This window comes from Pongo abelii, chromosome 13 (assembly GCF_028885655.2).
Source record: "Pongo abelii isolate AG06213 chromosome 13, NHGRI_mPonAbe1-v2.0_pri, whole genome shotgun sequence".
NCBI lineage: Eukaryota > Metazoa > Chordata > Mammalia > Primates > Hominidae > Pongo > Pongo abelii.
The window spans coordinates 86,997,836-87,023,965 of record NC_071998.2 but is presented as its reverse complement, the minus strand read 5'-3'; the positions used below and the strand labels follow the sequence as shown (position 1 = coordinate 87,023,965).

The 26,130-nt window shown below is 36.9% G+C and overlaps 1 protein-coding gene and 1 long non-coding RNA gene across 8 annotated transcripts in view; one reads left to right on the top strand and one right to left on the bottom strand.

The window, feature by feature from the left end:
* Nucleotides 1-23,440, bottom strand: part of ERCC6L2 (ERCC excision repair 6 like 2) — a 167,254-nt gene extending 143,814 nt beyond the window's left edge. For 6 of the 7 annotated variants that reach the window (XR_008509835.2, XM_054520289.2, XM_024252413.3 and 3 more), the window contains exons 1-2: nt 18,071-23,440; nt 13,623-14,047 (exon numbers count right to left, since the gene is read on the bottom strand). Coding sequence is in view for 6 of the 7 variants with exons in the window: in XM_054520289.2 (XP_054376264.2) it covers nt 13,623-14,047; nt 18,071-18,116 (471 nt within the window). In the remaining variant the exon portion in view is untranslated. Of the gene's footprint in view, nt 1-12,583; nt 12,651-13,622; nt 14,048-18,070 lie in introns of those variants that run through there. The other variant, XM_054520288.2, reaches the window with a different exon arrangement.
* LOC103891498 (uncharacterized) lies at nt 19,422-24,376 on the top strand. The gene is made up of 2 exons (XR_008509837.2): nt 19,422-19,646; nt 23,406-24,376. It is a non-coding gene; the product is annotated as an uncharacterized LOC103891498 (long non-coding RNA).
* The last annotated feature ends 1,754 nt before the right edge of the window (nt 24,377-26,130 follow it).

Below are 26,130 nucleotides of genomic sequence, written 5' to 3'. Positions count from 1 at the left end.
ACTCACGAAATATTTACCAAAGTTGACATATGGGGCCTGGTGCAGTGGCTCACACCTGTAATCCCAGCATTTTGGGAGGCCAAGGCAGGCGGATCACCTGAGTTCAGGAGTTCGAAACCAGCCTGGCTAACATGGTGAAATCCCGTTTCTACTAAAAACATAAAAAATTAGCTGGGCACGGTGGCGTGTGCCTGTAATCCCAGCTACTCGGAAGGCTGAGGCAGGAGAATCATTTGAACCCAGGAGGCGGAGGTTGCAGTGAGCCAAGATTGCGCCATTGCACTCTAGCTTGGGCAATTACTCCGTCTCAAAAAAAAAAAAAAAAAGGTTGACATATGCTAGGCCACAGAAGTCTCAAAACATTTCAGTAGACAGAAACCATACAGAATATGTTCTTTGATCACAATACAAGAAACTAGAAATAACAAAAATATAAGCAGAAAATCTCCAAATGTTTGGACAGTAAGGAACAGAGTTCAAACAACTCACAATATAAATTATAAAATATTTGAATTAAATAATGAGTAACAATACATGTTGAATTTGTAGAGTATGGCTAAAGCTGTACCTTAGGGACTTAAATGAATATTACAGACAGTCCCCAACTTATGATAGCTCAACTTGCAATTTTTCAATTTACAATGGTGTAAAAATAATACACATTCAGTAGAACTGTAAATCAAGTACCCATACAATCATTGTTTTTCTCTTTTAGCAAAATACTCAATAAACTATATGAGATTCAACACTTTAGTATGAAACAGGCATTGTGTTAGATGATTCTGCCCAACTATATGCTAATGTAAGTGTTCTGAGCATGTTTAAGGTAGGATAGGCTAAGCCATAACATTCAGTAGGTTAGGTGTATTAAATGTGTTTTCAACTTACAATATTTTCAACTTACAATGGGTTTATGGGGACATAACCCCACTGTAAGTCAAGGAGCATCTATATTAGGAAAGAAGAGGGACTATTAATCAGTTATCAAAGAATCTATCTCAAAAACTTACGAAAATAACAGAAAATTTAACACAGAAAAGCAGAAATTACCAAAGCATACAATGAAAATGATCAACAATGCCAAATGATCATCCTTTGAAAGAATTTTTTCAATAAACCCCTGGCAAAATTGATGAAGAAAAAATAGAAGAGAAAAGGCAAACAAAAAATATGTATAACCCATAATAATGCTTTGCCAATAAATGTAAAAATTTAGAGGAAATGTAGAAATAGAACTTATCAAAAACCAACACAACAAAAGGAAATTTAAATACTCATAAAACCATGAAATAAACCTGAATATGTAATTATAAACCTTCCACAAAGGAAGTTAAGGGCCAGAAAGTTTCACCAACAAATTCTACCTAATGCTTAAGAAAAATGTAATGCCAATCTGTAACAGACCCTTTCAGGGTTTAGAAAAAGGGGAAAATATTCTCACTTCGTTTTACGAGTTCAGCGTAACTTTGATAAGAAAACCTGACAAGAACATTATAATACAGGAAATTTACAAGCCAATTTCTCTTACTCATATAGAAGCCAAACTCTTAAACAAAATATTAGCACACAGAACACAGAAATTTAAAAAAGGAAATAATATATACCAAAACCAAACTGGGTATATTCTGCAAATATAAGTTTGGTTTAACCTTTGAAATTTAGGTATTAGGTAGCTGTCAGCTAAGTATCTTAGGCATTACACTTAGCATTCCTAACGCTTAGATTCCTTAAAATGAGAATAGAATGACCTATTTACAAGAAATATATTTTATCTGAAGCAGTACATTATTAGGTACATTGCAAAAAGTTGAGAATGCATATTTTATCATTAGAGCAACCACTAAAAATAAAAAGCAAAGAAGTATAGATAAAAAGTCAATAGAAAAATTAAAATAAAATTCTAAAAAATATCGTATCAACCCAAAAGGCAAATCAGACTGTTTCTGAATGAACAGAAATGTTATATACAAATCCATACATAAGAATTACATTAAATGTAAATGAACTAAATATTCCAATTAAATATCAGAGATTGTCAGAATGAATAAAAGAGCTTGTCTACCAGGGACATTTCATAGTAAAAAAATGGTCAATTCATCAGGAAGATATAACAACCATAAAGGTTTGTGACCCTAATAATGGAGCTTCAAAATATATGAAGGTAAAACTAGCAGATTAAAAGAAATAGACACATCTGGCTGGGCGCAGTGGTTCACACCTATAATCCCAGCACTTTGGGAGGTCTAGGTGGGTGGATCACTTGAGGTCAGGAGTCTGAGACCAGCCTGGCCAACAGGGTGAAACCCTGTTTCTACTAAAAATACAAAAATTAGCCGGGTGTGGTGGCACACACCTATAATCCCAGCTACTTGGGAGGCTGAGGCATGAGAATCACTTGAACTAGGAGGCAGAGGTTGCAGTGAGCCGAGATCACCACCACGCTCCAGCCTGGGTGAGGGAGCAGGACCTTGCCTCAAAAAAAAAAAAAAAAAAAAAAAAATTTATACACTTCACCCAGAAACTTGACTTTTAGGAATCTATCCTACAGAGAAATACTCTTAGAATTCTATCCTACAGATATTCACTATTTGCTATTTCCTAAAATAGGCAACAACCCAAAAATCCTTCTCCCTAGGTCCCTAGAGGAATGGTAAAGTAAGTTACAGAACATATAATCTATAGTATGCAGTAATTTATTAATTAATGAATGGGGACAATCCTTATGTACCAACATAAAAAGATCTCCAAGACCCATGTTTAAGTGAAAAAAAACAAGGAGTAGAATAACATATAGAAATAATAGTCCTATTTTTTAAATTTATTTACACATACATTAAAATTATAACTTGTTCAAATAAAAAAACAGATTGGACTTCATAAAACTTAACTTTCGTGAATCAAAGTAAAATAACAAGAAAATAAAAAGACAACTACAGAATGGGAGAAAATATTTGCAAATCATATATCTGATGAGGGATTAGTATCCAAAATAACATAAAAATTCTTACAACTCAACAATAAAGACAATGAAATTAAAAAACAGGCAAAAGACTTAAATATATATTTCTTTCTCTAAAGATATACAAAGGGCCAAAAAAGCACATGAAAAGATGTTCAACATCATTGGCCAATACAGAAATGCAAATCAAAACTGTAATGAAATACAACTTAACACACAGTAGGATGGTTATAATGAAGAAAACCAAAAAATAACAAGTGTTGGCAATGATGCGGAGGCATAGGGAACCTGGACAATTGTTGGTAGGAATGTAAAATGTTTTAGCCATTGTGGAAAATAGTATTGCAGTTCCTCGAAAAAAAAAAAAAAAAAAAGACTGAATTACCATAAAACCCAGTAATTCCAATTCTAGGAATACACACAAGAGAAATGTTTGTACACAAATGTTCACAGAAGCATTATTCATAATAACTAAAAGTGGAAACAACCCAGAAACTAGAAAGAGGTGGGAGTTGCACAACATTCTGAATGCATTAAATGCACTCAATTAATCATTTTAAATAATGAATTAATGTTGTGTGGACTTATCCTCAATTTAAAAATTACAGCTTGCATTTTTATAAGAACGCGTTTGAGTATTACAGTGTAATCAGAATTATTTTTATTCTAGAAAAAAGTTAAAAAGTATGTATGTAAAGTGTCAAGTCAGTAAATATCAATGATTCAATAAACAGGAGCTTTTTTTTGAGACAGAGTTAGCGACACTCTTGTTGCTGCCCATGCTGGAGTGCAATGGTGCGATCTTGACTCACCGCAACCTCCGCCTCCCAGGTGCAAGTGATTCTCCTGCCTCAGCCTCCTGAGTTAGCTGGGATTACAGGCATGTGCCACCATGCCCAGCTAATTTTGTATTTTTAGTAGAGACAGGGTTTCTCCATGTTGGTCAGGCTGGTCTTGAACTCCCGACCACTGGTGATCTGCCCACCTCAGCCTCCCAAAGTGCTGGGATTACAGGCAAACAGTAGCTATTTTTAATCCCAGCACTTTGGAAGGCAGAAGTGGGCAAGCTCAGGAGTTTAAGGCCAGCCTGGGTAGCATGGTGAAATCCCACCTCTACAAAAAATACAAAAATTACCCAGGCCTGGTAGTGCGCATCTGTAGTCTCAGCTACTCGGGAGGCTGAGGTGGGGAGGATCACTTGAGCCCAGGAGGTCAAGGCTGCAGTGAGCCAACACTGCACCACTGCACTCCAGCCTGGGCAAAAGAGTGAGACACTGTCTCAAAAAACAAAAACACATTAGCTATTTTTCTGGCATCATTCCTTAAGGTAGAAGGCTTTGTTTCTTGCATATGATCTTGTATACAATAAACAAAGTAGCTTTTGCAAATTATGTTGTCTAAAATATTATAAAAAAATGAAAAATAGGATGGTTGAAACTTGTCCTAAGTTTTAAAATATTCTAACAAAATTTGCATGTCAATTTGCAGGACTTATCACAAAGACTTTGGTGTCTGACCAACCAGTTTCATACTAGCTATGTGACATTGGGCAATTTACATAACCTTTCTATAAATTTTAATATTTTCACCAATTAAATAGAGGCAAGAATATCTAATTAACATGAATGTTTAATGGAAAATGTTTGTCATAGAGCCTGGCAAATATAGACAATATAAGTTATAACCATAGAAAAATAATGTTATCCAATTCAACTTAAAATTCACTAACATTCAATAAAAATATATTTATTACCTAATAAATACCAACATGCTGGAATAGTCTAGATGAAAGGCTATTTCTAAATGCTAGAATAGTCTAGATGAAAGGCTATTTCTATCATTCAGTAGTGTGAAATCAAGCTGATTTGGGGTGGCAGGGAAGAGGTAGTTAGGAGATGTGCTGAAGGAGCATGGTTGAGAAAAAAGTGGACAGATGAACAGAAAATAAACAGTTACTAAAGAATCCAGTGAGAGATTAATGTGCGCAAACTGGCTGATGTAGAACATAAATTAAAAGAAAGAGAAAGGATACTCCACAAATAACTGAGTTTAGGCATTGGACAATTTAAATATTGTTAACACCACCTAAGTAAAAGATCTTTGATGCATGTTTACAATTTTCATTTATTAAATATTTTTAAAGTTATGTTTTCTATTTAAAAATACATCACCTAATACTAGAATTTACTGAATTCCTTGATGGTGTAAATAAGCATAACATTTTGGGTTCTGACTACCTTTTGGAATATAACTTAACACTGATCACAGAAAATTTATAATTAAAAGTATAGGTAATTGGCATATTGACTGGAAAGGGGCATGAAAAAACTTTTTAGGGTAATGGAATTGTCCTATATTTTGATTAGCATATTAGTTACACAGACATAGACATTTGTCAAAGCTCATTAAGTAGTATACCTGAGATCTGTGCATTTTACAGTTTAATTAAGTGTACCTTAATTAAAGAATTAAAGATACACACATGTACACACACACACACACATATATTGATAGATATACTCTTTTTAATTTTAGGCAACTGGTCCTCAAAGGCTACTGAAAAGACAAAAGAGATACCTATTAGATACCATAACAATTTAAATGAGGTAATATAAGATCTAATCCACTGATTTGCTTTTAACTCACCTACAGATTGTTTCATTACCGGTAAATTATATTGCTAATTGTGCAAATTCATAATTCAATTTGCTCATCTATCCAAGGTGATATACTATCTTAATTCTAACTTCATTTGTCAAATTCTCTAAAACAAAGATATGTGAAATGTATCTTGTGTTTAAGAATCTCAGATCTTTGGAAGATATTTCATAGGTGGCAGCTAAATTTATAAACTCTAAGTATAGATTAGCTTTACTTAATTCACTAAATCCACTAATGATTTGTAAAAATCTTTGTATCTCATTTAAATCATCTACACTACCTCTTAACACTACTCATCCACCCACCCCACAAAAACTTAAGTTGAAATAGTAATAAACTTTAGTTGAGAATACAAACTAACTGGAGAAGCTAGCTAAAACCACTAACAAACTCTTAGCTATATATTAATTATATTAATTAAAATATACTAATAGGTATTATGGTAATGCTAGCAGTAAAGTGTCAATACACAAAAGACAGTTAGGGAAGGGAGGATGTGAAGAACAGCACAGGTGGATTTTATGGACCAGGACTATAAATGGCACTCATCACTTCTACCCTTATTTCTGCTGGCGGAACCCAGTCACAAGCTCCACTGACGTGCAAGGAGATTTGGGAAATGCAGTCTCTGTCAGCTAGCCCAAACTCTTAAGAAGGCAAAGGAAATATGTATTTTGGGTGGAGATCTAGCCATCTTACCACACTATAGTGGTCCAGTAGAGGTCTATCAAAATATTAATTCACAGAAGACTAAAGACAAATTTACAATGAAGGTTTACAAAACTTATCTGCAAAGAAAAAGCCAGAACATGTTTTATTGTAGAATAGTTCTAAAATTGCTTATAGACGAAAAGAACAAAAACAAATATTTAAATCAGTCACCTCTAGAATAGTGAAAGGCCAAAAATTGCATTTCAGAAATAAAATATCACTCTGGGAAAGCTTTCTGTTTTTACATGCATTCCTTTCTAAACTCTCTCAAGCCAACAGTTTTATAAGTCATCTTTCCTCACAGAGTCAGCTCATGACATACTGAGTAAATCTGAGGCTGGGAAAAAGGGCAACAAACCTTCCCTTAGACCAGAACAGAGGATGGCATAGCAAAAATGGTCTATTTCTTATAGGACAAAAAGAAAAAAATGTCTACTACCTTATTTTTCAACTCCCTGGGAGATACAAAGGTACAGAGAGAGTGGTTCAGAACCACACTTCAAAAGTATGATTTTTGCTCGCTTTGAAAAAAAAAAAAAAAACACAAAGTGCTGTTTTGAAATGGGGTCTAGCTCACTTATCTTTACAAAGCTCTCCCCTAAAATCAGAACTACATGCCAAAACAAGAAATACAATTTTCTCTGTGAAATACCAGTACATTTCTGTTTCTGCTTAAAAGGGCTCAGGGATCTGGGGGCTAATTAACCTTCCACACTGGATATTATAGCATTTTCTCAATGAATGAAAATAAAGACAATATTATTTTTCTCTTTATTACTATATTCCTGAGTGAATAACATGACTTGAGATCCCAAGAACCTTCATATTTTAGTGTAGTTTTGAATCTACTTAAGATCTTATTATCCAAAAAAGGTACTGAAAATAACCTAAGAAACCTTTAACTATCAGCAATCCCATTTCTCTCGAGTGAGGTTTACTATACATCTTTTTAATACGACAGCCTTCAGTAATGACATTTTCAATAATGTAATATCTAATAATATAGAAACAAAAATTCAAAGAATGTCTTCATGCTTTGCAAAATTCTATCTCTGCTACTCAAAAAGTACTCTTACCTTCTTTGCATAGCAGATGAGAAAATAAATATGGTAAGACATATTACTGCATCTGCTTAATAGTAGTCCTTAAGACTTTGCTGTCTGTAAAAGCTAATTACCACACTACGATTAAAAACTAAATTATTTTGATTCAATGAATTTGAGCTCTTCTCTTGTGATAAACCTTTCAAATACTATATTAGAGCTATGCTTTCAGTAAAAAAATAAAATTCATTAAAACTCAATTCAAAACTCAAAGTTTGGTGGGTTTCCAAAAGCAAAGTATGAAAACACCAATTTCCCTGTGGAGTCTTCTTTGACATCCCCAAACAGGCTTGTTTCTCCCCTCCAACCCACTTACCAGACTAGATGATGACTCTTGGCCTCATTTCCTTCTATTACTCTTTTGTGAACTGTGTAAGGTAGGTGTATTAGTCAGGGTTCTCTAGAGGGACAGAACTAATGGAATAGAGATATATGGGGAGTTTATTAAGTATTATCTCACATGATCACGAAGTGCCACAATAGCATGTCTGCAGGCTGAGGAGCAAGGAGAGCCAGTCCGAGTTCCAAAACTGAAGAACTTGAGTCCGACGTTCAAGGACAGAAAGCATCCAGCATGGGAGAAAGATGCAGGCTGGGAGGCTAGGCCAGTCTCTCTTTTCACATTTTTCTGCCTGCTTACATTCTAGCCACGCTGGCAGCTGATAAGACTGTGCCCACCAGATTAAGGATGGGTCTGTCTTTCCCAGCCCACTGACTCAAATATTAATCTCTTTTGGCATCACCCTCACAGACACACACTAGATCAATACTTTGTATCCTTCAATCCAATCAAGTTGACACTCAGTAGTAACCATCACAGTAGGTATCATATGCATTTATATTCATATTGGCTCTTCAGTGCCAATCACAGTGCCTGACCCAGAGTGAGTACTTATTAAATGTCAACCAATTGAACAAATGGTTAAAAGTTGAGTAAAAGGCTTTTAATTAACTGTATTATTAAGTCAAAAGAAGAAGGCAGTATATGATAGAAGAGGAAAAAAATAAGAGCTCTAGAATAAAATGAAAATTATTACTTCTGTGCCTGACCCTAGATAGCGAAGTCATTCCTGTGCCTGTTTTACGTACTAAGTTAAAAAGCTGAACAAAATTATCTCTAATATCATTTCCATTTGTAAAAGTATTTTTTTAAACAATGAAATGATCATCATCCTATGTATAAATATTCACACAGAGGCCAGGCACAGTAGTTCCTGCCTGTAATCCCAGCACTTTGAGAGGTCAAGGCAGGCGGATCAGTTGAGCTCAAGAGTTCAAGACCAGCCTGGGCAACTCGGGAAAAGCCCATCTCTTCCAAAAATACAAAAAATTAGCTGGGCGTGGTGGTGAGCAACTATGGTCCCAGCTACTTGGGAGGCTGAGGTGGGAGGATCACTTGGGCCCCGGAGGCAGAGGTTGCAGTGAGCCGAGATCTCGCTACTGCACTCCACCCTGAATGACAGAGTGAGACCCCCATCTCAAAAAAACAAAAAAAGAACAAAAAAAAAGATACACATAGACTAAACATCCCTTAACCAATGTTCACTGAACTCACCAGATTAATCAAAGTTTTCTATCCCTTCTGAAAAACATACCGTCTGAGCAAAGGCTCTCAAACTTTAGTGGGCCTCGGAATTACCTGAAGCATCTGTTAAAACACAGATTGCCATCCTCTCCTACTCCCCACGAGTTCACAATTCAGTATGTCTGCAGTGAGACCCTGGAATTTACAATCCTAACAAGTTCCCAGGTGACACTAATGCTGCTGACCCAAAGATCCACTTTAGAGAACCACTACTCCATGGTAAGCACCCACTCACCTCTTTTCCTATCACTGAGTTGTCTGATTATCAAAGGTCAGGTTCCCAAACCTGTATACTCCAGTTGAAATTGTTTATTGTACTTAAACTAGCTAATTATCACATAAATGTACAAAAGGGATTCATTTTCAAGTTACCTGTTGAATTAGATGTGAAAATTCTGTGAAATATTGGGAGATAGTCATAAAAATCTTGAATTTTGTATTCAAATTTCCTCAAGTATCTTTTTCAGTCCCACTAAAACCAAAAATAGTAGGTGATGAACTGCATGGTGTTGAACATACCAAGTGCACAATGGACATGAGGAAATCTGGGAGTGATAGATATGTTCATCGTCTTGGCTGTGATGATCTTTTCTTGGATATGTGTATGTGGGATAAAATGTATTAATGTCTGCTACTTTAAAATGCAACAAAAGATGGATGGATATTACAAAACCATGTATAATGAAATATTAACAGAATCTAAGTGGTAAGAATATGGCTTTTCATTGTACCATTCTTTTAACTCTTCTATATTTTAGAAAAATGTCAGAAGATATTTGGGAAAAATTAGTCCATAATCTTCGACAAAAAAAAATCTGCAATCTGCTTATAAGATAGTAGTTATTATGTGACTCCATTTTTTGCATATGTATGTTTGTGTGTGTGTTTACAGAAGTATACGTATGTATGTGGGCATATCATTACGTATGTTGCATATTCATCTGTGCCCTCTTCACCAGATCTCTCCTTCCAATTCACTTTAAAAATACTCAAGTCTTTCCTACCCCCAAACAATACAAAACAAACAAAAAAGAAACCCCCTTAAATTCTCATCTCTCTCTTCAGCTACTACTAGATCACTTTTACTCCCTTTCAAAGCCATATTTCTTAAAGAGGTAAATATATGTTCTATGTCCATGTCTTCACCTACTCCATTATGGCTTGTGTCTGAAAGCTCCAGCAAAATGGCTCTTGCTCAGCATACCAATGATTTCTATGTCACTAGAACAAATGGACATTTTTCAATTCTCGTCCCCTGTAGAATGTAAAATATTAAACTCACCTACTTTTAAATTTGAAATGAGGGAAGGAAACTTTATTTGGTATGTAAAACAAGCTTTAAAAAGACTTCAATTTCATATCATGGCCAAATGAGAATATAAAAAGGGGGAAACTAAAGGGATGAAATCAAGAAACAGGAAAAAAAAAAAGAAGAAAAGAAGATAAAACTATAGCTCAAACAGTAAATGTCAATGGTCTATTTTCATTATCAATTAATTTTACCACATTCTGAAATTTTAGTTAACACAGTAATCATTCACATTTCTTCAACTAGCTTAGTTATATCTATAGAAGCTTTATCTATCTATAGAAGCTCTACCTTAAATGGGTCTTTCAAACCACCTATCTATGTAGAAATTATTCCCTGAGTTACAACAACAATAACCAGAGAACTAGGTCCCCAAGCATCAGACAAATCCAGCTGAGTATCAAAATTAGCACAGAAACCATTTCAGACGGTACTCCCTCAAAGACTTGCACAGCACACTAACAGCATGTACCAGAACATCTCCAAGTCCTTCAATGATTACAGTGTATCAGGTAATAGAAAATTCTGCAGTAAAATCAGTTCCTTTAAAAATAATCCTATGAACTGTAAAATAAAGTAAATTTCTTTGTAACATGGGCCTCAGAGATGAAAGACAGCCTTCAAATTTGAGACTAAAAGGTGCACAAGAATTTGAATTCTAATTGTATTTAAGTTGCAGGATGGCGGTTCCCAAACGATCACTTTTTGTATGTAGTACCCTCACGTTTCTTCTTTTTTTGTGTGTGAGACAGAGTCTCACTCTGTTGCCAGGCTGGAGTGCAGTGGCACAATCTCGGTTTACTGCAACCTCTGCCTCCCAGGTTCAAGAGATTCTCCTGCCTTGGCCTCCCAAGTAGCTGGGACTACAGGCGTGGGCCACCATGCCCAGCTAATTTTTGTATATTTAGTAGAGATGGGGTTTCACCATGTTGGCCAGGATGGTCTCGATCTCTTGACCTCGTGATCCGCCCGCCTCGGCCTCCCAAAGTGCTGAGATTACAGGCGTGAACCACCAAACCCAGCCTCATGTTTATTTTGAAGTTGAACATGCACTGGCTAATCAAAGAATTGTGGTAACAAACATTCTACCACAGGCAAAAACAGTAAAAGTATATGTGAAAACAGTTACAGCAGGGATTTAATTAATTTATTAATTTTCCTCTAGTACTCATCTGTAATCTTGGTCACAGATAGCGTTACTGAAACACCACAGGTTCAGTCTAAGACCTGCTACTCACCATACAGTCAGCCAATCACAGAGACAACACGTATTGCCAAGGAAAAATACTTTAATCAGGCACTGTAGCCAAGGATCAGTCTCAAATCCATCTCCCTGATTAAAATTAGGAGTTTTTACAGCAGGGAAGAAATGTAACAATGTATGGGAAAACAGGAACTTGGGAGGGCTAAGGAAGTAATCTGATGAATGACAGGCCTGGTGTCTCACTGTCTGAATTCTATGATCTGGTGAGTTTCAGTTCTTTGATACTTTTTGAGAGGCCTGGGGGTACTTTCCTGAGGAAGGAACTCAGATAAAACAAATACAAGTTTAAAGCTTTAGGACCAGAAGGGTCAATTTCTATGTTTATCCAAAAACAAGCAAACAAACAAACAAACAAAACTGTCCGTGGGACTGTTGGGTCAGTTTCAGCGGTGGTTTCTTGAAGCCTCCTTTCTTTATTCTTGCTGTCTATCCTCCACCTACAGGCCGGCGTGCTAAATGATTGTTTGTGGAATAAATGAAGAAGGCAAATTCATTTATTCCGCAAACAATCATTTAGCACGTCCAGTGTGCAGGTCTAAACTATCTGCACTGCCTAGGCTTGAAGGAACATAGAGTATGGTTAATGGTAATATGATTATTGAAAGACTTTATTTTAGCCTAGGTTTTCACACCAGACCTTTACACACAGTAGCATTATTTGGCTTTTTTTTATTTTTCCTTATTCCATCATTGCTGTCTGAAATTTGGCTATTTATAAATGTTAAATTTAGTTTTCCACTTACCTTTGAGTTCCAATAACTAATGGAGGTAATATGAAGAAGAAAATAAGTTAAACTCAATTATAAGAAAGGAAGCAGAATAACTTAATCACAAACTAGGCACACACTCCTGAAAATCTAAAGTGATTGTTTAGTATAAAATCTAGATTCAAAACTCTATTCTTCTTGGATCACAAACCTCTTTGAAAATCTAAGGAAAGCTAAAGACCCTGTAGCAGGCAGCTTCTGACAGGACTCCCAATAATACCCACCTCTTCATATTCCCAGTTCTGTTTAATCTCCTTCCCTTGAGTTCTGGCTGGACTTAGCAACTTGCTTCTAATGAGGAGAATATGACAAAAGTGAGGGGATGTCTCTTGTGTTATTACATCACCAAAGACCATAACTTCTGTTTTACTAGTGCTGTCTCTTGCCCTCCCTTTATGAAGCAAGCTACCTTGTGTGAGATGCCCCATGAAGAGGGCCATGTGTCAAGGAAGCAAAGGAGGCCTCCAGCCAACAGCTCATAAGAAACTGAGGCCAAGAACCCACAAGGAACTGAATCCTGCCAACAAACAGGTGGGCTAGGAAGTGAATCTTCCCCAGTCACCTTGAGATGACTGCAGCCCTGTGAGAGGCAAAGCTAGAGGACCAGGCTAGGCGGCAGCTGGATTCCCAACCCACAGAAACTGTGAGACAATACATGAATATTGTTTTAAGCTGCTAAATTTGGCATAATTTGTTATACAGAAACAGATTAACTACAACAAATCCCCTCTTTAGGAAAGTATGTATGTGTACAAATTCTAGTACACATTTTAGGGAATTTTGAAGTCTCTCTAAAGTTCACAAACAGAACTGCTAGTGACCCACGGATTCCAGATTAAGAAACTTCTAACATGATAAACTTCAAACAATATGCACAAAAGGCCTATAGGAACAATTTAACCATGCTATGTGGCATAACAAATGTTACAATGCTTTCCTTCCATAAAGTATTAAGAAAGTTAAATAACTTCAAATATATTGATATCTTAGTACCAGTATTACCAAAGGTAAAATCAAACCAAGTGGTACCAAAACATTATTTTGGAATAAAATATTTCATAGGTACTGAAGAATGATAAAATAACTGAGACATTGTCCTCAACTTTGAGGACTTCACTATCTAGTTAGTGAGACAAACACAAACATACACAGGAACAACAAAATAACTATCATAACAGCAGTACAAATAAAGATTTACATATAGTATCCACTCATGTACACAGTAAAGTGACTTGACCGTTATAACACAATTAAAATAAATACCTGTACTGTTTTTCCAAGTCCCATGTCATCACCCAGAATGCACCCTCCTCCATGGATGTAGTGTTCATAAAGAAACCGGGTTCCTTCTCTTTGGTAGTTTCTCAAATACCTATTGATGGTATAAGGAATAGAGTCTCCATCGTCAGATAATTTAAAAGCAACAGAAGATGATGGAAATTTTCGGTTTGGGAAATAAGGTTTTTCCAAATCTTCATCATCAAATATAAGATTCCTAGGGCAATCTTTAACAAATTTTACTTCTTGAAGCTGTTTAAGAGGTATTTTCCTTTCTTGAAAATCTGAATATAAGACGACTGCAAATGACTTGCCATTTTCATCCACTGTGATAGATTTTATACTTGCTTCACAAAGTTTTCCATTATCTGGGGCAGGGGCAAGACATCTTTCTCCTGGATGCCATATGTCTGCAAGAATAAAGAAAATAAAGTTTCCAAAGCTAGCTTATAAAGTAACACCTCATTTTTCCACAGCTGTGAGAAACAATATATACCTCACATAAATGCCTTTTCCCAAAAACTGGAACAAGATAAATTATAACATGTATAGATATTTTTCTAAAATAGATTTTCAGATATTCTCCTATAATAAACAGAATAAAGGGTACATACTTTATTTCCAGTGGTTCTTACCCTGGCTGTGTGTCATCATCTCCCCTGGAGTTTATTAAAAATATACATTCTTAGACACCACCTCTAGTGATTCTTATTCAGTGGATAGGGGTCACGGGCATCTGGTTTTATTGTTTTGTTTGGTTGTTATTGTTCAATTCAAAAGATCATTCTGACACACAGCCAGGGTTGAGCACCACTGACTAAAATATTCTTGCTGACTCATGAACATATATATATACATATATTTCATGATATGGTAGAGTAATCGTGAATAGGACTTGGTAATGAGTAAACTAAAATCCTCTGGACAGCAATGCTTTGTGGTTCATCTGTCTGCTTTTTTACAGTTATTCCATTGCCTTTCTCTAGAAACAGCTGTTCCTTTTCACTGCAATATTGCTGCCTCTAAACCTTTACTTTAACCACTGCTTGTATACAGCTAACCATGGGAACCTCCAATTCAACTACAGTAATGTCACAGCTTTTTCTCTTCTGGGTTTTGAATATTTATTTTAAGAGATGAATTCTAAGATCTCTTTCTGCTAAGATCCTATTATTCTTTAAAGACTATTACCTCTCTCTTTATGAACTTATTCTATGACTAACCGTACAGCTATCTATTTTATTTTCTCAGAAAATATACCACTATGAATGAGGAGGGAGTCCACAGAGTATACTATTGGTACAATTAAAAAGTATCAAATAAAGAAAACTAAGTAAAAATAATTTTCCAAATGGAATTTCTTATGGCAAGAATCCAAAAATAATTCTATGGCTACAAATATAAGAACACTAGGAATTATTTTTCTTATACATTTCTCACTGAGATCAGATAACCACTGGCAGTTTCCTAGGGTCTTCCTGATGACCTCCAGTTAGATATTTATAACATTTAAGATTACAACATGACATGTTTATACTATCTAAAGCAAGAATAGCTCATTATATTCCTCATCCATCAGTTGTTCCTCAAAAGTAAAGCCACTAACTTTGATGAGGTTATTTTACCATAACAATAATGAGTACAGAGGGAAAAACCTTCTCTTCCACTCTACTCCCTGGACCCAAACTGTTGACAACTGTTACACCATTCTGAAAGAGTGCTTTAATGTCAAACTAAAGCCTCGATCCACTGTACAAGTAAAACAACATATAGGTCAATGGGCCCAATTTTCATAACAGTACTATTTGCACCTTAAAACCTAAAGCAACCCTTACAGCAATTCTTAACACATTACTTATATTTCCCATTATGTGTTTGCCTACCCTATCATTTTTTAAGACTTATTTTATTATCCATTATTCAACATATGTGATTTAAGCACAAATTATTCACCAAATATTATACCACACAATGGCTATAAAATGAAGAAAACTAATGTCAAAAATGATGGTGACTAATAGTCTTCCCGCATTTCATTAACTGGCATCATCATCTAACCAACTTTTCAAGGTAGAAAACCATTAGCCCTTAAACCTCATCTAATATTACTCCTTTACATCCAATCCATCAGAATGTCCTGGTTCTACTTCAAAAATGAATCACTTTCCTCCATGCCATCATCTCTCTAAAGCAAAGAGTGGAAAACATTTTCTGTAGAGTCAGTTATTAGCTATTTGTTACTTTAGATTTTGTAGGCCATACAGTCTCTTGCCCTTGTAATGCAAAAGCAACCAGACAATACATAAACAAATGGGCACAGTTGTGTTCCAATAAAACTTTATTTACAAAAAGAAGTGTCAGACCAGTTTCAGCCCACAGGCAGTAGTTTGCAGACCTCTGTCTTAAAGCATGCCACCATCAACTTTCCCTAAATTATGCCTAACCAGTCTCTCTGCTCCCAGTCCACCTATTTAGAGTAGGGTACCCATTTTTCTCTATCTCATCATTTTATTGCCTCTGTAGCACTTATCATAACATTTAATTATCATGTCCACTTGTTTTTGTCTTTTTCTTCCAGTAGAAAGTAATTTCCTTTCCAAAAAAAGTTTGTACTGTTATAAATTTTATCCCCAGGACCAACACAGAGTCACACAGCAGACATTCAATGAACATGCGAATTTATTACACATTCTTTTTTTTTTAGACAAGAGTGTCTCTGTCGCCCAGTCTGGGGTGTCATGGCACAATTATAGCTCACTGTAAACTCCAACTCCTGAGCTCAGCCATCCTCCCGCCTCAGCCTCCTGAGTAGCTGGGACTACAGGTGTGCACCACCATGCCTGGCTAAATTTTTTATTTTTGGTAGAGACAGGGTCTCGCTTATGTTGTCCAGGCTGGCCTCAAACTATCCTCCCGCCTCAGCTTCCCCGAAGTACTGGGATTACAGGTGTGGGCCACTGCGCCTGGCCTATTACAAATTATTAATCTCACAAATCCTTGATATCTTGCGAGAAAACTAAAAAGTATACAAACATATACATAACTGTAAAAAGTGCATTAGAAGAAGAGTGCTATGAGAAGGGAGTATTGAGAAATGTAATTTAAAAGGGAAAGGGGTCTAAGAACTGTATCTCAGATAAGCGTACAGCATGTGCAAAAAAAAAAAAAAAAAAAAGCCTTAAGGGAATCACACAACTTATTGGAGTATTTTGGGTTTGAGTTTGGATAATTTCTAGGACGAAATAAATTCAGTTAAGTTTGAGTTAGAAATGGAATCTTTCAGTATCCAAACTACGGAACAACTGCTTAAATTGTGAAGACTTCCTGTTGGATTTAACAGGGAAATGGGTTAAGTCTCTAATTTAATGAGTCGAAATCATTTCTTTTGGTTTAAACTAATTACCAACTCAACTCATTCTGGTGATAAGGGTCTCTCTCTCCCTCTTTCACTCCAATGGCCTCCTCAAGCATTCCTCAAGCGTGTTCCCACCTCGGGGCCCTGGAGCTTTCTGCTCCTTCCACCAATTTCCCTAAATACCAGAGTGACTAGATTTATCAAAAGAAATGAGCGTCCCAGTCACAATATCCACTCGGCAGCTTCATCTATTTTTAGCTGCCAGTCTCCTATAGGTATTTATATGTTTGGTCCCTGAATTACAGCGTCATCAATTCCTAGACCTCAGAATTCAGGCTTGTAACTTGCCCTCTCTGAACTTTAGCTCTGAATTCATCTATTTAATGAGATCGATATCTTCCTCAAAGGAAAGCAAGTAAACAATCAGCATATTGCTGGACTCAGGCAAATCACTCAATACCTGGTAGTTTTTGTTATACGGCACAATTATTAATGAAAACTACTCATTTGGGTGCCAGAAGGCATCCCAGATGACTTGTGGTAGATAATCACACCTTCTTTAAACCTCCTATTTAAGGCAGAATATAATGCCCTGACTCAACAGGCAATAAAACTCAATTGAACTAAATATCTCAACCTTCATTTATCTACTTACAACAAACTTCTGCCATTCACTAACAACTAGAGCCTACAAGAATAAAGAATGAAAATAACGTTTACTGAGTGCTTAATATGCGCCAGACGCGGGGTCACATAAATGCTTTGCGTATTCCCCATGTCATTTAATAATCGCAAGAACCTAGTAATGAACCCAGTTTTACAGATGAGGAGCCTGCCCAAAGTTGCTCAGCAAGTAACTGTCAGAGGCAGCACTAGATCCCAGGGGCTGACTCCCAAGTCCAGGTTCTCAACACTGAATCGGAGATTTGGTCCCAGCCCTGGAGGGGTTCACAATCTGCAGCTGTCACTGAAGAGGATCTACAGGGCAAAACCCCAACCCGAAGGGCACCGGCACGAACTGGTCCAACGCGACGCAGTAGACAGGCCTCTGGGTAAGGGGCGAGCGCGGAGCTGGTACCTTTGCCTGCGGTTTCCGCGCGGGGCTGTGGAGCCGACGGATCCATCCGGCCAGTGGGAGGGGCCGAGCCCGGCTGCACGTAACACCCGGAAGACGGCGGAGGACAACGAGGTGGCTGGCAGGCGGGCCAATGGCGGCCAACGCCACTTCCGGCCGCCCTCCGAGCATCGCTCTCCGGCAACGCGAAGCCACAGGATGGAGGAGGGGGATCCCAGCAAAGGTAGTGACTAAGGGGACCCAAAGAGAACGGGAGGGCGACGTCTCGAGCGGCGGCAGAGCCAGGGGACGCTGTATGAGGCTGGCAAAGCGGTGTTCACCTAGTTCTCTCGGGCTCCGCCGCCGCCGGAGGGAGGACAGGAGGCCGGCAAGGCGAACCCCAAATCTTCCTAGGCTCTGACCTCCGTCTCCTAAACCCCGCAACTTCCAACCCGGTCTTGGAAAATCCCGCGAGAACGAGCTCCCGAATTGTCATTGGGATCTCGCGAGAACGAAATCTTCCTTTCTGTGGGCGGAGCAATCTTCCCGATGTCTCTCCCCTTGGAGGCCTGTAGCAGGAAGGGCCGCGGGAGTTGCGAGTGTCGCGAGGTTTGAGGTCTCTCGGTGGGCTGGGCGCTGTGCGAAGCTAGAAATAACTAGGGGGCTTGAGAATGCGGTGGCTGTAAAGGGCAGCTGAGGCGGTGGAGGCCTGGCAGAGGGCGTCTCCGCGGTCGCGGCTTCTGGCTTCTCTGTGGAGCTTGGTTCTTCCGTGGTGGTGCAGCACCCCAGGAACTTCAGGAACCAGTCCTTCCTTGGAGAGCTCCCCGGGACACCCACGGGGGCCAAGTGAAACTAGCGCGTTTTCTTGGATCCTACACTTTATAGTGAATCATAAATACTTTAAATACAAAGCCAACAACATTTGCTGCAAATAAACGTAAAAATACTGTTAAAGTGTGAAGTGTTTTCCTCCGTACCATCTGACGTTTCTGGCGGTTCGTTGAACGCGGGAGAACGCTGAGCCGTCTGCGCTGAGCCCGGGAGCATCTTAAGGGCAGCGCCGCCCACGCGCGAGGTGAATGAAGGACACGGCCTCTGACACTCCCAGGCAGCACAGATAGACGGATGCGTAAGTGGCTCCCGCGCATGTTAAAATTTGTATACTGTAAGGTATTTCATGGATTGAGTGAAATACCTGACGGGGCCTGTATCCGTTCCCTATTGCCACAATAACCAATAAGCACAAACTTTGTAGCTTGAAACAGCACAAATGTATCATCTGACAGACAATGCATTTATTATCTCGCGGTTCTGTAGGTCAGAAGTACTACCTGGGTGTCACTCGGGCTGCACCCCTTTCTGGTGACTCCACAGGACAATCCTTAGCTTGCCTTTGCCAGCTTCTGTCCACATTCCTTGGCTTCGGTCCCTTCCTCCATCTTCAAAGCCAGTGATGTGCCATCTCTCTGAACCTTCCATCCTCAAGTCTACTGCTGATTGCAGCTGGAAAAGATTCTGAGGGCTCACCTGAGTAATCCAGGATCATCTTCCCATTTCCAGGTGTCTGCCCTTGATCACATCAGCAGAATCCTTTTGCCATGTAAGCTAATATATTCACGAATTCCGGAGATTAGGAGATAAACATCTTTGGGGGATCATTATTCTGCCTGCAGTAGTGTCTTAAGAAAACAATATGGCTGTTTGCAAATAGATCTCAATTCTATGGCAGATACTAAAAACTAGTAGTATGTGCTCATAAAATGCTTCATTTAAAATATCACTTGTTTGCTTACCAGCAGGTAATAACTTTAAGCCTAAGTGAAACATCTAACTCAGCCGTCTATGTGTGAGTTGTTGGCCAGATCACTTCTCCGTGTTTTATTGTCCTCACCCATCACCATTACAGTGAAGCTAATAATAGTAAACTACCTAAAAATGGTAATTGTAAAAAATTAGATAATTAAGTAAAACTCGTAAAACAGTGGCTGGTCATAGTAAGGAATATATGTGTTGTTATTACTATTATTATCAGTGGAATGCATCCACTTGAAAGTTGCATTCTACATAGCCATTATGTCAGTTTAATATTTTGGCTAATAGGCCGGGCGCGGTGGCTCATGCCTGTAATCCCAGCACTCTGGGAGGCCAAGGTGGGTGGATCACGAGGTCAAGAGATCGAGACTATCCTGGCCAACATGGTGAAACCCCGTCTCTAATAAAAATACAAAAATTAGCTGGGCGTGGTGGCACATGCCTGTAGTCCCAGCTACTCGGGAGGCTGAGGCAGGAGAATCGCTTGAACCCAGGAGGTAGAGGTTGCAGTGAGCCGAGTTTGCGCCACCGCACTCCAATCTGGCAACACAGCGAAAAACACTACTAATTATAATTGTAATTCTTGATTCTAACATACACCCTGATATTGGAAATCTTAAAATCTAGAAAAATCTGCTGCTTGTTATTGATGGATTATATCTCTTTTCACATTGTCTCTAAAATCAAAATGGCAAATTGAAATTTTAATCAAGCTTCTTTTTTTTCCCTACAACTACCAGGGAAGAAGTTTGATTTTTTTTCCCCTTTCTGAAATGACTAGTTGTGTAATTTTGTCTTATTTTTCCAGAGGTCCATTGAGTTAAGATGTAGCTCTTGACAGACTGACCTCTAAATAGAAGTGATAAGCAAATTCAGAAATAAATTTTGATTTAAATGGAAGGTATCATCTGGTTGAAGGAATACCCTTGTGACTAACAAAAGAGGAGGATACCTTATTTTCTGAGTGTTTATTATTTAACCTCACTGCTGTGCTTACAGTGTATACTGAAGCAGAAATAATCATGACATGAAAATATGTCCTAGTGAACTAGTTGCCTCATAAAGTTAGACATCCTCAAATATTCCTTCCCCCAGTAGCTTTTGTCTTTGCATTGACATCCTTGTCTAGGTGCTGATATTGTGAACATCTAACACTATCAGTCCAGTCACTTCAAAGTTAAACTGATATCTTCTAAAATATTAAGGAATTCCTGTAGTTAATATGTGTGATGTTGGATAAATCACATGAATGAACTGAATCATACAAAACTTTTGGCAAAGGAGGATCTAGCAAAAATTAAGCCAATTAAAACTACAAAAGAGAAAAAAATAACACATGGTGATAACACAGGCATTTCAAAAGAGGCTCATGGAAGGATGATTAAACCCACCAATAATTTGCCAAAAAATAGTCTCTCTTTATCTTCACACTGCAGAAGTCAAATATATATCTGTATGTGGTTGACAGATCTCCAGAATTGTGAGTTAATCTAGCAAAAAGGCTCCAGAAAAAAATAGATATGAAACTCTAAGACAACACAAGAAATTAAGTCTTTTGAGTTTTAGTTAGATGATTTTAGGTTGCAGCATTTCTCCCTTCATAGATCGTTCCAGCCAATGGAAAAAAAAGAAGGAAGCAAAGATGAGTGAAGGCAAGAGAAAGGAGATAAGATAGACCTGTCCTTCCTTGCCACAAATAACCTAAATCTTAAAGTTTAAAACTCAACGTTGCACAACAATGTGAACATACTTAACACTGTTAAACCGTACACTTAAAAATGGTTAAGAAGGTACATTTTATATAATATGTTCTTTCTTATCACCATTTAAAAAGCAAAACACAACAAAAAAGCTCCGGCCAAAGAAAGGAAAATTTGAGGCTTGAATGAAGTATAGTGAAAGATATATAGAGTCAGTGTTAGAAGTATGTCATGGTCCCATATAATGAATATCAATCCACCTTGAATATTCACCAACTCAATTTTTACTTCATAGACTCAATAAATAGACTCAAATAATAGAACATTTAATACCTCATGTCAGATAAGTATTAAAATCCTGCAACAAAACACCAAGAAATACTGGTTGAAACATGTTTATAAAAACTCTCAAAATATAAAAGCAAATGCTTATACACTGTTGATGGGAATGTAAATTAGTACAACCTCTATGGAAAACAGTATGGAGATTTCTCAAAGAACTAAAAATAGAATTACCATTTGATGCAGGAATCCCACTACTGAGTACCCAAAGGAAAATAAATCATTATATTGAAAAGACACCCACACTTGTATGTTACCACAGTAAAGTTCACAATAACAACGTCATGGACGCGATCTAAGTGTCTTATCAAGAGATGACTGGATAAAGCAAATGTGGTGTATAAACACCATGGAATATATTGCAGCCATAAAAAAAGAGAATAAATCCATGTCTTTTGCAGCAACATGGATGGAGCTGGAGGCCATTATCCTAAGTGAAATGACTCAGAAACAGAAAATCAAATACCACGTGTTCTCACTTAAAAGTGGGAGCTAACTAATAGGTACATAGGGACATGCAGAAGGAAATAATAGACACAGAGGACTCCAAAAGTGGGTAGGATGAGAGAGAGGTGGGGGTTGAAAAATTATCTGTTGGGAACAATGTTCACTCTTGAGTGATGGGTACACTAGAAGTGCAAACCTCACCATTATGCAATGTACCCATGTAACAAACCTGTACTGTACCCTCTGAATCTATAAAAATTTAAAAAATAAAAAAAATCTCAAAATGCATAGCTGAGCTTTCAAGAAGTATGTGGAATACTCATAGATCAAAAATAAGGAACTGAAAACTAGTTTATTCAGATGGCACTTACACCACTCCTTTCCTGGACACATTTGTCTGGCTCAGTTACAAAAAGGTCTGAATTTCAACAGGCTTGTGGGAGCAGAAGACATGGTCTTAAGCTCCCACAAGGTCCCACATTGAAACTGAGCCTCCCATTTGAAATCAAAAAGCTTGAAAGGTAACATCCTTAGTGAAATGGTGAGCTAGAAGAAAAAAGTCTGGACAGCAGAAAAGAAGGAGGATGAAAAGGGATTTGTCTGCCTTGGCATGGGATTTTTGAAGGGGTATTGTTAATTCCCTCTGAAATTTTGAAACCACAGCTATGCCTTCAAATTTAGGATTTGAATGTATACAATCTGCATTACCTAAGAAACTCCAAGCCAAGATAATAGCATAATGTAGTGCCTGGTTAATTGCATCTAGGTTGCTAGAAAGAAGCATGCACATCCTGGCCTGGCCCTTGTTCCTTGTTTTTGTCTCTTTTTCCAAATCATCCCTAAAGAAGTTGGAAGCAGCTTAGAAAGTAGAAGAGGAAGGTGAGGCATAAATCATATAAAAGAAGCAATCAACCCCTACATTTTCCCCTGCCAACCACTTGCCTGTACCAAGTGTGAGCTCTGAAAGGGGAAGTCTTTAAGGTTAAACAAGTGTTGAAGTGTTAATTTTTTTATTACATGGACTTTACCAAACTGACTTTTTGTTTGTCTCTTTTTAGTGGCTAGAAGTGACCCCAGGATTTTTTTATTATCAAGAGAGACTAGAAGAATCATGAGACTTTTCCTAGTTGCCTTTCAAGAATATGAAGAAAAAAATGGTTCTCAAAGTGGGTTTGAATGAGTATTGTTCCAAAAAATGAACTTATATTCATATTTTATCCTCTGAGTCCTGCTGTTTCAACATCCATTAGAACTGAATAATAATACTACATATCAAAGTTTGTGGGAAATTGCTAAAGTGTAAAAAATGCTTATATTGAAAAAGAAGAAAAGCTGAAAATTAATTGTCTGTGCTTCCAACTTAACTTTAAAAAAGGACAACAAGCTAATCCTAAAGAAACTAGAATAAAAGGAAAAAATAAAAAACAGAAGTTAAAGAGTAATTTTAAAAAACACAATAGAGATGATCGACAAAGCCAAAAGTTGATTCTTTGAAAAGATTAATGAAGTAGGCAAACCACTGGTGAAATGAATCAAGAAAAATAGAGAAAAGGCTCAAACATTAGGAATGGAAAATAGGGCAATGCTAAAGAGAATTCAAAGATCAGAAAAATATGGGAGTATATTAAAAATGATTTCATGCCCAAGTGTTCAAATCTATATTGCCTTTAAAAATATATTAAAAAGGGACCGGACACCATGGCTCTTGCCTGTAATCCCAGCACTTTGGAAGGCTGAGGTGGGCAAACCACAAGGTCAAGAGATCAAGACCATCCTGGCTAACACAGTGAAACCCTGTCTCTACTAAAAATACAAAAAATTAGCTGGGCGTGGTGGCACACGCTTATAGTCCCAGCTACTCAGGAGGCTGAGGCAGAAGAATCGCTTGAACCCGTGAGGCAGAAGTTGCAGTGAGCCGAGATGGCCCCACTGGACTCCAGCCTGGGCAACAGAGCGAGACTCCACCTCAAAAAAAAAAAAAAATCAAAAAGGAAAAGCAGCACTGAAGAAATCTATAACCGTTGGAGAAGCTTGAATCAGTAGTTGATAGTGTCCCTCCAAGAAAAGACCAGATACAAGTGACTGTACAGGAAAGTTCTGCCAAATGTCAAAGGGAATAGATAAATATCACATAAACTCTTCCAGAGAATACAAGAAAAGGAACACTCCCCAACTTATTTTATAAACTTGGTTAAATCTTGATGGCAAAATTTAATAAGGACACTATGATAAATGAAATTATAAGCAAATTTTACTTACAGTTATATGCAAAAATTCTAAACAAAATACTGGACAACTGAATCTAATTTTGAATAATACTAGCAAGAATAATAATAATAATAATAATAATAATAATAATAATAATGCATCATGACCAAGTTGGGTTTACCTCAAGAATGCAAATATAGTTTAAAACTGGAAAATCTAGTAGTGAAATTTACCACACTAAGAAATAAAGAAGAAAAATTATGTCATCTCAACAGATTGAAAAATTTTCTAAAATCCAACCAAATATTAGCAAAAAAGCAATAAAGGAAAATTCCTTAACTTCATAAAGAGTATCTATTCGAAACCTGCAGCAAGCATGATAGTTAATGATGAAATGTTGGACACTGTCTTTTTAAAACCATAAACACAATGATATCTGTTATCACTACTTCTACTCATCATTGATCTTAACCATTTCAATAATAAAAGATACTATATATAAATTATAGATATTGAGAAGGAAGACTCAAAACTACTACTATTCACAAACAATATTATTATTCACATAAAAAGCAGGAGAATATGCAAATAAATCTTTAGAATAAGATAATTCAATATGGTTTGAGGATACAAGTGCAATTTATAAAAATCAACTGTATTTCTATACACTAGCTACACAAGTTAGAATATAATTTTTAAAATGTATTTTTACAGTAGCAACCAATAATATATAAGAGTAGCTAATAATTATCTAAAAATGTGTGCAAGTTGCTTATAGAAGCAATAATAAAACCATATTGTAAACCTACATAAAGGAGAGATATACCATGTTCATGGTATACAAAAATATAGATGTCAATTTTTCCAAAATTATTCATAGTGCAATTCCTTGCCAAATTACTGGCAGGTTTTTTTCCCCTGGACCTTGACAAGAGGATTGTAAAATTTATATGAAAGTGTAAAGTGCCAAGAATGATCAAGGCAATTTTGATAAAATATCAAAAAGGAACGGAGGAATAAATGGTGATAGAACCTTTTTTTCCACAGAGAAGGGAAATAGGGTTGAACTTCTTATCCTATACACAAAATTAAATTCCAAGTAAATTAAAAACAAAATGTAAAATGCAAAACTTTTAGAAAACTTTAAAATTAGAAAAAATGTAAAAACCAATCCAACAAGTTATTTTTACACATTCAAATTTTCCAGTCATCCCAGCACAGCTGTCAAATATCAAATGAGTGGTAAAGTACTAGAATGATTAAAGAAGTGGTATAATTATACCACTTGTAGGACTACTTACAAAGCAGCTGCCTTCCTAGACATGCTTTTATTCTAACTCTTTAAGTGAATAGGATTGTATTATATTGTTTACATGTCAAAATTTGCATGTCAATGATGCATATATGGTTATGTTCGGAGCATTCCTTTTGGCATTCTTTTATTTTTTAATGTAAGATTTTAATTTAATGACAAATGCAAAAAATATAAACATGAAACATGAAATTTATGTCATATATGATTAACTTCTCATAAAAATAATCAGCATAAAACACTAGCATGTCCATATAAGAACA